Here is a 14,502-nt window from a genome sequence, read left to right as displayed (position 1 = left end):
AAGAAAATGCCATGTCAGTACGAGGGTGATGCTATCCCCTTCAGCGGAGGTGTGTACAACTGCGGAGGCGCGTCGTGCACCACGTTTTTCCTCAAAGGGCTTGAAACGCTGTGTGCATATTTGTACAGGCTTCCTGAGTGGCGGTCATTAAATTTCATTGGGCTGCGTATTGCTGCAGAGGATCACTTTGCTGGAGACACTACCATGCTCGACGACCGTTTGACATGGAGCGTTCTAGGACCAACGTCAGGAGTATTATTTTCTTTTTTGCTCAAAACAAATACAACCAAAAAACAAACTGGGCATTCATTTTGAGCCTAACATTTCATTCTTTTCATGCAGGAATAAAACCTGACCGATTGCAGAAAAACTCGTTATTGAATTGCATGCTAATTATGATTAATTATTGAAACTTGCAGAAACAACATATCTCATTTTATTTGTTGGGATCTTATACTGAGTGCGTTGGAATTATGTTGCGTGAACCTGACGCATTTTCAGATGGTTCATCATAATTCCTGCCTGAAGGTGCTGTATCACCGTAGACATTTATGTAGAGCTCAGTTATGGGACTTTATTTTTTTCAAAATCTGTGAACGCTGTTAATCCGATCATAGGGTGTGGGCTTTTTCCAATTTTCCAATGTCATTACTGCAGCATTTTCAGTGCAGTCCAAAGGTGCCGCTAGTTTTGTCAGTAAAATATTTTACGACACCCGCGTGTGCGAACTTGTTGGCTGTAACAATACATCGTAGCGTTCAGTACTCACGTGTCTTGGAGAACGTCCACAACTTGCAGTTCATACATTTCGTAGCCTTCCACCGTCGTGTTGCGAATGGCATATAAGACCGCTCTTCGAAAATCGGAAGCAAACAGAAGTGCCACGTTAGAAGAGAATTCGTAAAGTTCTGGATGCCGTCCGTGTAGGGGCATGGTACAGGCGTATGTCTTGACACCTGAAACAAGGTGCAGCCACACTTTACATCCGCCTTCCTAAGCACATAGCAGTTTTCTGTGAAAGCGGTGGCTACTTCTTGTATTTTGGACATTTGTACTATTCAGTGGCAGGCACCCTACTCTAACGACTCGTTCATCTCTCTCAGAAAAGTTAGATATCTTTTACAGGTAGTACAGGTAAGTGAAATCATATTCGATAACAGCTTTTTTTACATTAATATGCAAGCTAATCTCCTCGTGTACTACACCGTGCGAAGCATCAAAGAAATGTGAGAAGTTGACGCTTCTCAGCAGCATGGGACAAAATCTATTCAGCTTGTGGTATCATGTTTACCATTACTGCTTTCCTTAAACAAATGTATATGTCCTTAGCTCACAAAAACGCCTAATTACACAGTTCCTGTATGTACAGTCTATGATGCAAGGCAGCCTTGCAAAGGTAGCGTCTGTAGTAGGAAGCAATTGGGACGAAGGCATTTCATTCCGTTACAACGCCACCTAGGTATCTTTTGCTTAAATGACCCTATTGCAAAACCCAGCGCCACTGGGTACCAGCGTCCAGTGCCATGCCTGATTATGGGCCCAGCGTCGCGCTGGATACTGGGCCGCTGGAGTGGCGTTTTACTGGGAGGCGCTGGGTACTCAAGTGCAAAACGGCTGTAGAGCGTAAAAACGGCGGTGCTTACGTGCCCTACATAAATATATTACTAAAGAAAGTCATATAGAAAGCATTAGTGCAATAAAAAAGCCGTATGATAAAAAAAAAAACTCCACCACCAGGATTCGAACCCGCCACCTCTCAATCCCCAAGCGAGTACTCTACCACTGCGCCACGCTGAAACACGTCAACATCGCTGTAAAAGGGCTAGTCAATACAGTAAGACAGCGTTTCGTTTCATATTTCCGTGTCGCGTATACAAGGAAGACGCGATCTTCCTTTCCAAATCACGCTTGCTTCTTTATTAGACACAAACAAAGGGTGGCCGGAAACGAATGAAATGCCCAAAATGGGAAGAGCGCTAGGTTTCTTTAAGAATTCCCGTTTTAACTCCGAAAAATATCAAATGGATCGCGGACCAACGTACAGTATGACGACTGTTACTGCCGATTTTTAACAGCCGTTTCTCGCCCTTGCTAATGATGAACATGCACAGAAGCTTTATGATGACTCGTTCTATAAACACGCGCCTGCATGAATTCATACTATTTCTCGCGCGAGCGACGATATCACTGCGGGCGGGCGTGTCTGTATTCTGACTCGCAGTTCTATCGATAACTACAACTATAAAACCGCTACGCAAAAACAAATACAATTAGTTGAAAAAAGATGCCAGTGTGTTAGTTCACTAACGCGTACCAGCTGACACGTATGTGTTCTGTCGTATGAGTCAGAGAAGTACCGGCGAGTGCGGCCGGCTGCTTTCGGTGAGCCTGCGTCCGTTGGTGAAAGCGCGTCGCATCGATGGTCATCGCTCCTTGTGCGGACACCGTACACAAGAAAAAATGGTTAATTTAGGTTAACGGATGTCTAGACTATACTTTACAGTAAATCTTACACGTTGGAATTGCGTGTACTTAAACGAAGAAGCGCCGGTGGCATGTAGACGGACTCGGCCGGTACGCTAGGCCTAAGACTCGCTGGGAGCCGCACTGGGTTGGACCCATCTCGGCGCAAATGAGTTGCGATGGTTGAAGCTTCTGCATTTTAGCCTCGAAACCTTTTTAACTGTTACCTAACGTATTGCTGAAGTAAGTGGAAGTGCGAGAATTGCCCGAGATGCGTTTCCGGTGTGGCGATATCGAACGACGGCTGTTTTTCTGGCCTCCGTTCGGAGGGGTCGCGAAGCCAGAGCTCATATACATCTTGCCAACTGCACGGCGATGTAACAATTTGCTCTGTTTGTTCAGACCAATGCCTCCAGACTTATAAACATTAAAATATGAAGTCATTACCGCAACACATCACGAATGCAAAACTGATATATATGAGCGGCATGCACGAAATGTGTATTCACTGCTGCTACGTGCTCCGCAAAAATTAACGACTTCATTGGGACTGCATAAATAAAAAAAAAGCGTGGTAGAAAGCAATATTATTAGTGTTGGGTGCTTTGGGTTATTAACATATTTTGCTGCACATTCGACAGGGAAACGATAAAAGTGACCGTGATTTCACATATATCATATCACGTACGTTATGAAAATAGTGCGCATCTCCTCGTCTTGATCTGCAAAGCTAGAATTTGTGACACATATGTTTGGGACCCGTTAGGATAGCATCTATCGGTACCATCGAATCAGACATTCGATATTCAACGATACCAAAGCATTACCAAAGCGCTCGGCACTGGCAACGATACCAAAGCGCTCGGCACTGGCAGAACAGTGCGGGCTCCAGTATGTGCCAGCGCACGCCAGTGAGAATTCCAGCGTCTCCAGCGCTTCCCAGTGAGCGCCAGCGTCACAGCGGCAAAGCCAGTGGCTCTACCAGTGAAACCCAGCGCTTTCACAGTGCTTTCACCGACGTCCCAGTGAATTCGAGCGTATACCAGTGTTCCCAGTGCGGTCCAGCGCCAAAAAACGTACTGGTATCACGCTGGGGGTACTGGAAGGGCGCTGGTTTTTGCAATAGGGGAACCATGCAAATAGACACAAAGGTAACTTTTGTTGAAATGAATCATGCAAAAGGAGCAGCGGATTCAGAAACAAGCAGTGTGGAACCTGGGCTGTATATTTCATGGCACAATTTATACACACTTTCCGATGTTTAATTTCTCAGTCACTTTCTTCATCAATGTATTTGCTGCTGAATAGAATAAGAAGAATAGAATCGTAGAATAGAATAGGTGCTCCCTAGTTTAATGTGAAGAGCTGTCATCACAGACAATGTCCTCAAATTGCTGAGCCCAATTCTAACTGTTGGCTCCAGCGACTTTCCTTATTTGATTGCTTAATAACCCTGGCTAAACTCCAGCTTCCTGTGCAAAGCTGTCTTCTACAGCGCGGTACAGGCCGACAGCGATTTTCATGTGAAACCTAGCTAGGTGAAAGCTGGAGGCTAATAGCTTTGCGGTAAAAGCGATGCTCCGGCGTCGTTGTTCAGAAATTCTTCGACGTTGCGAAAAGCTTGCGTGTGCATTCGATTACAGGTGCTCATCAAACCTGCAAAGTCCGTGAGAAGTCAAGTGCGCACTCCGCGTTCCTAACCACACAAGTAATGATGACGGAGCAACATATGTTTCGAAACCATCGTCACGGTAAACGTGAGGCCCTGTGCAGCAACAATGGCGTTACTCGCTAGGGGCCTATTACTACGGCCAATCCGACAGGTAGGCACAGTACGTATACTTGGAGTGCCGTTCAGTTCATACGTTTTGTGTAGCGCGCGTCGTTGACGCATGGTAACGGAGCCGAAATATAAGCGCTCACACCGCGGAAAATAACGAGGTAGCGAGCATTTCGCACTTTCCATGGTTTAGGCAAGCATTTTTGCCTGATATCCACTTCAGTGCAGTTCATGACTTCATCAAGTGAAACTGGGATGGGCTGTACGTGCGAATGTGCTAGCTGTTTGTATGTTTACAAACGGGTCGATCCTCCTCCGGGCGACAACTTCAATAGATCAGCGCGCCACCTATAATTTATGGGCATTCCGAATAATGTGACATGAGTGAAAGAAGTGGGGCGTAGTGCTCTATGTAGTGCGACCAGCAGGAAGATCTCAGCATCAATAGTCGTGCCTCGGAAGAACAGGCTGACCTTCGGCACATCGCCGACAATAGGCCTACCACCTCAATTTCGACCTCTTCAGAATGCTAGAGAACAATGGCAAGTATGACAACGGCAACCCATGCTCAACAGACCACCTCTTCACCTGCTCAATCGATTTTCAACACCGTGCAAACCCCAAAGTCTTTGCATGGTGACGCTTTCAACGACGTCCAAAACCAACTGGACCTTTAAATCAAGTCACCGGTGTCAATAAATGGGGTGCGTCAGTAGCTCTGGTATGTCTACTTCATCCTCGACAACTATAGGCACACACTTGGTCTGAAATACATGAATCTACCCTGGCAACCTGGCAAGTTTTCCGCTGAGCTGTGCAATGCTTATGGAAGTTCCGACAGAAAAGAGGAAGCGAAGTGTCTCCTCAATATCCAGAATCAGAGACCAAATGAGAATGTCGCCATGTTTGCTGAGAACACGTACTGGGTGTTCTGGTGAGCTGACCGCACAATGACATATGGGAAGAAGGTATGCTTGCTGATGTGGGGTGTGAAATAGCAGTTGCTTGCAGAATTCGTGTGTAAGCAACCAGATACCGTAGTAAAATATCTCCAAGATGCCACATCAATGGAGTGAATGCTAAGGCAGAGATATTTTCAGTACGAATGCTCAAGCAATCTTACACCTCTGTCATCGTCAGTGGCAACACGCAACGTCGCGGCCATCAGGGAACTTACGGAACTCATGCGGAGTATTTTACGTAAGGAACTGCAAAAATTTAATGCAGTGTGAACTCAGATCCATGTGGCTACTCTAAATGTTGTCGACAGAAATGTGAGGCAGCTGGTGCAACTGTTGGTGGCACCCGATATCAAGGCACCTCTTCTAACGCATCCAAAAGGTTACGCACTCCTGTGCCGGAATTCGGCTATGCGTCCTGTCCATCCATCAGACGGTGCAGTACTACTTGGGCCTGCCACATTACGGGGACACACAACTAAATGTGCAGCAATCCAGTGCGTCGCATACTACAAACAATCAGCCACCAGCCAGGTTCCCTACACCACGAGTGCATGTACCGACAGAGGGACCAGGAAGAGCCATCTGTTGGTACACAAATTCAATGTGTGCGAATGACTACTACCGGTAACAACAATGGTCATCCAATTTTCAGATCTGGAGAGGATCGAAGAATGGTTCGAATAAAAGAACAGTCCAAAATAGATGTGAGCCAAACACAAGCTTTATCCTGCTAGGCTGGACTGAAGAAATCTGACATTTGCTTGCATCTGTGCAGATGTCATTTTTTGTGATAAATGCTTGACAACAATGTCAGTGCACTGAAAACATCTTCCGTTGTCGGTTGCTAGCAGCCACATGTATCGTCGTCACAGAATGGCTTGCTGGCTGCCCAAATGCCTGATACAGAATCTCTTCACCCATCATCACTAGTCAATGTCTTTATCGATGGTGGCAAACTCGGGGAAAACACAGCAGTGGGTGGGTTCATTCCAATGGTGTGCATGTTGGACGCCATTGTCAACGGTATTGTCAATGTCGGCAGCAATGCCATTTGTGTTGGTGACTTTTGCGGAGTCATAAAAACCGGCATACCTGAAACAACAAGCAACTGTTAACGGCTAGATGGCCTTCCAGGCACTTTCGAGAATGTTGACTGCTGAGAAGATGTTTACACAGAAGGCTTTGTTACTGTTGAAAGCACAAGAGCGTACCGCCAAGAACAGATGGGTTCAGTAGTGAAGCTTCAGGTTTTGAATGACTGGTTCACTGGTGGAGCACACTTACGCTTGGTGGCAAAAACTCAAGCTGAATTGCTTGAAGGTTGCATACGGTGGCTCTAGTTTCGCAGTTATCAGTGCAGAGTGTTAGTCGTCATTTCAGGCACTCAGTCATCTAGTCCAGACGGCGGAGGTAATCTTAGAACTAGCTTTATGTAATTAGAGCCTTAGTACTGCTGTAGTAACACACAGAGAGGCTCTTTGCGCCTAAGCAACATGTTTTATTACTTCATTTGCCTATCACTGAGAAAGGCCGCTTCTCAGTGCCAGTCACTTTTGATATAACGGTGAACCGTGGCAATTAGCCTATTCTTGCAGTGCTCCTTCCAGTGCAGGCCTCGCCGAAAAACAATATGGACCATCTGGTAGCATTTTGACAAAAAGCTTGCCCTACTGCAATCTAAAATGTCCACAGGAGTATGTTACGTATTAGAGATTTGCTCATCCGGTAACCTGTGACCATGGACTAATTGACGGCCCCACTTTCCCCATAGTTTCTTGAATCAAGCTCCATGCCTTTTCTTAAAGCCACGCAGCCATTCATCGGTGAACTTGAAGTCCTTAATACCATTCTTTAATGACAGCATATCGACATTTTGCTTGAGGCTGCTGCCTGAAAAAGACACGTTCTTGCTAGACTTTTTTTCAAGAACTTCTGCAGTGCCTCTTCTAGCTTTGGGTGTTGTCCTTGTGGCTATTTTTTGTGCTTCTGCAGAGCAACAAGTTAAAAAGGGACGACATTCTTTTTTTATGCATTCATACAATGTCAGCTTCTGAGGCAGCTCTCTTTTGCAACATCACCTTGTGTGTGCATTGAACTATTAGCTTGATATGGGCAACAATCTTCGGTAATGTCACTTTTGAATATTTTAGTGGAGAAGAGTGAAGCGGTGGGGCCGCAGTGTCGAAAGAATGTCGGCTGTGCGCATGCTCGATTGGTTGAGAGGCAAGAATATAAGACTGCAACACACTGGTAAAAGTGCGACGGCATCGGCAGCGAATGTACCAATAATAACGGGCTGAGTTAAAATGTGCGTGCTGCAACTCAGCCACCCTACCGTAATTGCCATAGCGAAGCAAAATTGATGATGACAGTACTGAATGTCAGCATCATCTGACACTCATTTGCTAAACTATGCTTTCCTCTGAACAGCCTCCGCAGTTCCGCACACAATCTCGGAGGCGACGTCTTGTGCTCAGCCAAGCCAATCCATGCCGAATCCAGAGCATCTCGTCGCATAATTAAATAATGGTCTCATTTGGTGAGCCGCCGCGCTGCTTGGTCATGCAAATTTAGTCCGAAATATATAACTTTTATTGCGATAGCAATTATATGGACAGTCTCGGCTGGAAAATGTCCGTCCCCGTCGCCGTCATTCACCGTATATGTATAAGTATGTATATATATATAATATTTTCCGACGCGCGGAATCGAACGGGTGACCTCTCGCTTTGCAGCCCGCCGCGTTAGACGTTAGGCCACGACAGCACAGTCTTTCAGCCTGCTAACGGCGAGCTATTTATATACACCATGTACTTTAGCATGCTTTCTTAGTCGTGTGGAACACTCTTTCTGCCTGATAGCCTCACGTACCGCGTGATCTATTTACGAGCTGCCAGCTGACCAATAATCTCTCGCATATTACCTGAAGGCATGAAGTCTGCCAGAACGAGACCCTTGCTATGAATGTACGAAAGCAGGGTTGTTTAAGGACTTGCCAGCTCGCCAAAGGTTCGCCAGCAGGTAGAAAAAGAGTGTTACACACTCGCCGTCATGGCTACGAGCGGCGCTGATTAAGACTGCCAGGTTTAAATGCACAGATATACCCGACGAAATGGATGGGAGAATGACCACCGCCGTAGCTCAATTGGTAGAGCATCGGTCGCGTTATTCGAAGGTTGCAGGTTCGTTCCCTGCCGGCGGCAAGTAATCTTTTCCTCCACGTTAATTTCTTCACATTTATATTTCAGTTACTACAGATAACATCGCCTGTACTTTCCTTTGCTTGACTGTCTGTTAGTTTTCATTAATATTGCGGCTAACAAACAAATACGAACTCTTGAAGTTACCATTCTTTCGTTCAAGATTATGACATCCTCTGAATGCATATCTTGTAAGACGTTTTATAAATATTTATTTTATACTCGAGGGAACGTTATCACATTTTAAAAAAAATCTTAGAGGAACATTAAAATAAATGATATTAACAACTTTTGAATGTTCAAACTGAACATAAAAGTAACGTTGTTATAATGTATTGGTGATACTTGGGTAATAGTGTGCAGCCATGCTAGAGAGATACATGCAAACAGCACTTGCCAAAAACAGACGCGAGTTGGAGCTTTGCAGCAATTGTTGCGTCTTGTGCCTTATGGCACAAGTCGCAACATAGCAATTGCTGTAAAGCTCCAAAAAACATGGATGTGCTTCTGCAGAGATTGCTGGGCCCAGCAACTCTTGTTGCTCACCTGGAAAGCGGACGAGTGTTTTCGTCGACTCCACAGGTACAAAGTTAGGCACACTTATGCCTTCGCACCAGTAATAACCCTGCAAGTAGGGGTTCACTGGTGCAGCCCTCTCAATCACCAGCCTGGTGTCATGGCCATCGGCTGTCCTGGCCCGGTCACCATGTACTGCGATGCCATCCTTGTACCAGAGCACGCTGCCGGGAATGATTTCAGCTGAGACGCGGCACGTGAGCACTACGCGCTGACCGCTGTCTCTGCGGTCAACACGCAGCCATGGTGCACCTGCGAAATGGGAGAATATTTTATTAAAGCCGCCCACAATCGTATTCTTATGATGCTTTGTTCAGTTATCAAGCGTTGAGTATTCTGAAGCAGAAAAGTCTTGCGGTCATTTTCAAAGCTGGGTCCACCAGATGATATCATATACATACACACACGACACAAATTACTAACAACAGTTAGAAGGTTTAAGACTGCTGTAGAATGCTGAAGATTGCTGTAGAGTGCTACCGTATGACCTTATGAATGCAACGACAACCTACAAGCACTGTCATCTATGTAGCACCAAATTTGCTGAATTTACACAGAAGTTCAATAAGCAATACTGTTTTTAAAAATCGTGCAGGCGAAGCAGACTTGAATTGAACAGCGCCGACCACTGATGCACTCGATGCAAAGCAGCGCGATCACACAGGCCATTCGGTACGGCAGGCGATCAATTAGAGGTACAGAGGGGGTGGCAAGAAAAGTGAGTTGAGCATGGCAGATAATTAAGTCATCTGATGAAGTTGGGAAGTTAGTTACAATCAGAGAGAATCGGCTGGTGCAAGACCTCAGTAAATGAATATCACTGAGGGTAGCCATTGTCGTGCAGTGGACATAAAAGTGCAGTGTGCGTAAGCGTTTGACCAAATGTCATCGTCATGATGACACTTGGTCAAACGCTTATGAGTACTGCGAAGCACACGAATTAAAGCAAAAGAGTCGCTGTCAGAAAGCCAGATAGCAGACCTGTTCTCAGGGGAGCTTGGCATATAGAGGGAAGCCTCCGTCTTGGATCCTCGAGAGAGTATCGCATCGCCAGACCCCGCTGAACGGAATATCGATCGACGAAGAGCGTGCCTGCGCTGTGCCTGTAGGACGTCCGGGGGTGCCAGGCAAAGTCTCGCAACGGCTCACGGGTCGTTGCGGGTGGTTTCGGCTCCCACTGGTAGACACCATCCGACGACCTTTGCAGTCCAATCCAGAAGCGGTCGAACGCGCGCGGAACTGCCGAGAGGTGAGAAATATCAAGAATGTATCCTTTGCATACCTGCCAACCTCACAACATTAAAATTCGGGAGACCGCAGCGGCGGGGCGGGGGGGGGGGGGGTGTTCTTTTTGCGTAGCGGAAATTACTGAGACTGGAGACTGACATCAGAAAGGAATAAGGATGTTTGTTTTGAGCTGCTTGAACCAAACTTCTTTACTTGTGAAAGCACCTTTTGGCAATCTTTTTCCGTTGAAGCTATACCTTTTCCCTCGCCTTCTTTCGGTACGGTGGCGAGGGCTTCTCACGGCCAGCCGGCCAGCCTTCGCCCAGATACGTCAGAATGTACTGAGCGGTTCTCTACGATATGGTTACAATAAAATAGAAGTGTGGTGGCGAGTGCTCTTCCGCAGCACCGCCACAGCAGGAAAGGCTGACGTACGCGCATGATTTAAGAAAAAACAGAGAGAAAAAAACCCCGCCTCTGCTGTGGTGGCCACTTTTCGGGAGATTCGAGATGTCATTCGTACAATCGGGAGATTAGGTAAAAATTCGGGGGTCTTCCGGACAATTCGGGAGAGTTGGCAGGTATGCCTTTGTTGAATTCTCATTAAAAGATAAGTAATCGTGACTCGTAATATGATTATTTCACTTTGTCTTATATATGTCGGGTGTTGATGTTGTTGGAGCATACACAATTTTTGTTGCAAAACTGAAAAACAATTGTTGCACTGGACACAAAGAATCAAACGTTATTTGCACAATAAATGGACATTAATATCGCACAAATTAAGAAAATGTCACTCATAAACTCTGAACAATTCTTTACTTCACAGCACTAATTGAACATTAGTAAAGGGGTGGGCGAATATTGAAATTTTCAAATTCGCATTAGACGGAAGATTGTCTTCAAATATCGAATATAATAACTCTGCATCGTTAAAAGTTGCAAAACCAGAAGCAACAATAGCTTTCAATACTCTCTTAAATAAATAATGGAACTGCTTGTCATTATTTGCAGCACATTCAAGTTAATTTTCGTAATTCACTCAAGCAATTATCATGTAAAAAAAAATTAAAGGGGCTCCTTTTTCCAAGTAATAATTGAATGACCTCATTGTCGAAGTTTTTTTCTTCGCGAACCTACTTCCGCAAAATTCTTTAGAATCAGTCAAGCACGAGCGGAGTTACAGAGGTTTTTCGTATGCTTCAAGCGCTTTCGCTTTCCTTTCGTTCCAGCGAGCACGATTAGTGGTACACAGGTGGGTGGCGAGATGCTATGACAAGGGGCTACGTCTCTACACCAGTGCGTGCTATGACCTGCAGCGCTTTCTTTTTTTGTTCTCTTTGAACGCATGGCTCACTATTAGTGCGATCGCGAGCGCACGAGCAGAGCGCTCCCCGCCGCGGCGGCCACCTTAACTATACAGCTCTCGATGCTCAAGTCGGCCAATGACCATGTTCATGTGCTTTTGGGTATGTGGCACAGTTGATTTTGTCTTTAAGGCAGCATTTCTCGAGAGAAGATTGAGCGATTTCTAGCTGACTTTAAACTTTTATGGTAAATTCCACGTAGCGTGTTGCCGCATATTTTGCCCATCTGTTCGCAAGCGCGTTGAATACGAATCTGCATCATTTTCCGACCATGTTCAAAACGTGTTGCAGGGCCTCTTTGATTTATTCAAAATCGGAGCACTTGGTACGTCAGTGACGATTGTCGTTCTTACCGTTAACTTTTTCTTGCGTCACGTCTTGTGCTTAAAAAGACAAGCCGTTCCAAACTGATTGCAAGCCCTTCCACCTCACCCCCTGCAGTGCCGTCTGGCGCTGTGGCTACTAAATAAATAAATAAACAAACAAACAAATAAATAAATGACACATCTAAAAGTGCAAAAGACCCTCTGCCTTGGAATTAAAGTAGCAGGATGGAATAATGTGCGTGCACATAGCCTTCTCTTTTTGCGATCATTTAAATATTGTTCTCGTAACGTTCTTGGTGATCCTCTTATTGTATCTCTTTATAGAACACAGACGTACAAGCTATGCTGTATATTAGAGCTGCGGAATAAAGCTTAGAGGAAGAGAAACCACTCCTGTTCTATGGGCGTGCGGGAGATAAAGCTGAAATGGAGCATGGAGCACGCCACGCGTATTTCTCGATGGTTGCAGTAAAACAACAATTTCCTGGAACGCAGCATGATTACGTACTGAAAGATACTTTGCCGTAACTGCTAAGTACAAACTTACGCCTCCTCACGTGTGCCGCTGCGAAAGAATCAAACCCGTTGCCATTGTCAATGTTGGGAGAAAGTACCGACTATGAGGCCTTTTCTTTACTGTAATTTTGTTAAAGCGCGAGATAATTGTCAGCTCCCTCGCACGACCGTACGAGTGCAGCGATCCGCTATAAGCGAAAACTGGCGACGTTTAAACGCGGTCCCTGGTGCTGCTTGGAGCTGATCCTCTGGTTGCGTGCAGCCCGTTGCCTGCTTCAATAGTAGTAAAATTAAAGACGACGCTTTATAGAAAACCAACAGACAGCCAGCAAATCTCGATTACACTAGTCATCACCCTCGACACTGCAAACAAGGGATATTTGTAGGACAGGCGAGGCGTATAAGAAGGATCTGTAGCGACGACAGTGACTACGTTCACCACTTAACCAACCTAAAGGAAACATTAGTTGAAAGAAATTACCCGCAAGATGCTCTAAACAAGGTCTACAACGAAGCATGTCAACTAGATAGATAAGAAATCATCACTAGCTCAAAGGGCCCCCGTAGCACAGCCCACACAGCCGCCAGCATTTATAACCAAATACGCAAATGCGCTTCAAAACATAAATAATATCCTCCGTAAGTATTACCGAATACTGGCCAGCAACGAGCGCCTTAGAAAAGCGTTTCCCGGAGAACCAAAGGTTGTGTATCGCCGAAGTCGGAATTTAAAGACATGTTAGTGCATGCAGAAGTAAACCCTACTTCTACAGCCCACATAACACTTTGTTTTCGTCCAAGATGTAAGACTTGTAAACGCCTTCAAGATGACGTTATAGTTAAAAGCACCAGAAGTGATTACTGTTGTGTCAGTGCGCGTGCGTCAGTGCGTGTGTGTGAGGGCAGCGCGGTGCTGGTGAAAGTGCGCGCGTGTGTGACTGGACAGGCGTCATCACTATCGCGATTATTGCCCTTATAAAAGACAGCCGACTTATCTTCACAGTGACTCTTTCTTTCTACCTGTTTCTGTTAATAAACCCTTGCTACCGTGCAAGCTTAGGTGTAGCGCCATATCTTCAGAGGTCACAACAATTACGTCCATCATATAAAATCTAGTTTTACGTGCACTAGTTCAAGCGTTATCTACACGATCGAATCTTCATATTGTCAAAAACGGTACATTGGCGAAACGGGACAACCTGTTAATGTTAGATTAAACGGGCATCGCACGGCAACGGCGAAGAAGTTACCCAAAGCAGTGGCACCGCATTTTAATGTAGCAGGTCACAACTTCGAAGATCTCAAACTTTACATACTTCAGTCAAACTTCCGCTCCCCAAGAGACAGAAAATATACAGAGTCGTACCCTATTCACAAGTTCAATACACTCTAGCCAGCAGGCATTAACGTTTCTAAGGGGACTCTTGAATATTCGGAATGGTACATACACAACGAAAACCAATGAGAGTTAAGCCCTTCTAGGAATTTCGAACGTACTATTGTTAAAATTAAAAAAAAGGACACGTCTGGCCATTGCTAGTCAACGCGTTTCTGTAATACTTCCTTATATAAACACAATTTCTGCACTGTGCACACAAAAAAGGGGTACATGTGAGGTATACTTACCATTGCTTGGAGCGAGCAGTAGTGCGAGAGTGTAGGACAATGAAGAGTTATCAATGACGGCCAAGCTCCCGTTACGGAGACGACAGTTCTCAGCAGCTCGTTTGTAATTCAACGGTGACAAATTCAGCCACAAGCAGGTGTTCCTGCTCGACAAGTCCAGCCACCCTCCTCTTGGACAAGGATTCAGTTCTCGAAAGAAAAACAAAAAAATGCATTCAGATACTCAGCGTAAAAAGTATCAGTACTCAATGATAGACATTCAATCTCCCACATATTGTGAATCAACATTTATAAATTCCACAAACTTATACAGAATGTCGTATTCTTTACTGCCTAGACTATAAGTTGGTTATCAACTATGCCTTGTACTAATAATTTTCGAGAGAGCAAAGTAACAACTTTCAACAGTTGTACAGCATTGTTAAAGCTGCCATCATCACTTTAAATGTGCCCCGCAAC

General features: G+C 45.3%; 1 protein-coding gene across 1 annotated transcript in view; it reads right to left on the bottom strand.

Moving 5' to 3' along the window:
• The window catches only part of LOC119393045 (adhesion G-protein coupled receptor G6), an 80,927-nt gene extending 66,700 nt beyond the window's left edge, over nt 1-14,227 (bottom strand). Inside the window, exons 1-4 of the mRNA XM_037659894.2 lie at nt 14,044-14,227; nt 9,963-10,220; nt 8,952-9,233; nt 770-956 (exon numbers count right to left, since the gene is read on the bottom strand). Coding sequence (XP_037515822.2) covers nt 770-956; nt 8,952-9,233; nt 9,963-10,029 — 536 coding nt within the window. The 5' untranslated portion in view covers nt 10,030-10,220; nt 14,044-14,227. The remainder of the gene's footprint in view (nt 1-769; nt 957-8,951; nt 9,234-9,962; nt 10,221-14,043) is intronic.
• Between the last annotated feature and the right edge of the window lie 275 nt (nt 14,228-14,502).

Source organism: Rhipicephalus sanguineus, chromosome 1 (genome assembly GCF_013339695.2).
Source record: "Rhipicephalus sanguineus isolate Rsan-2018 chromosome 1, BIME_Rsan_1.4, whole genome shotgun sequence".
NCBI lineage: Eukaryota > Metazoa > Arthropoda > Arachnida > Ixodida > Ixodidae > Rhipicephalus > Rhipicephalus sanguineus.
The sequence above is the reverse complement of the archived record's forward strand: the minus strand, read 5'-3'. Positions and strand labels throughout refer to the sequence as shown.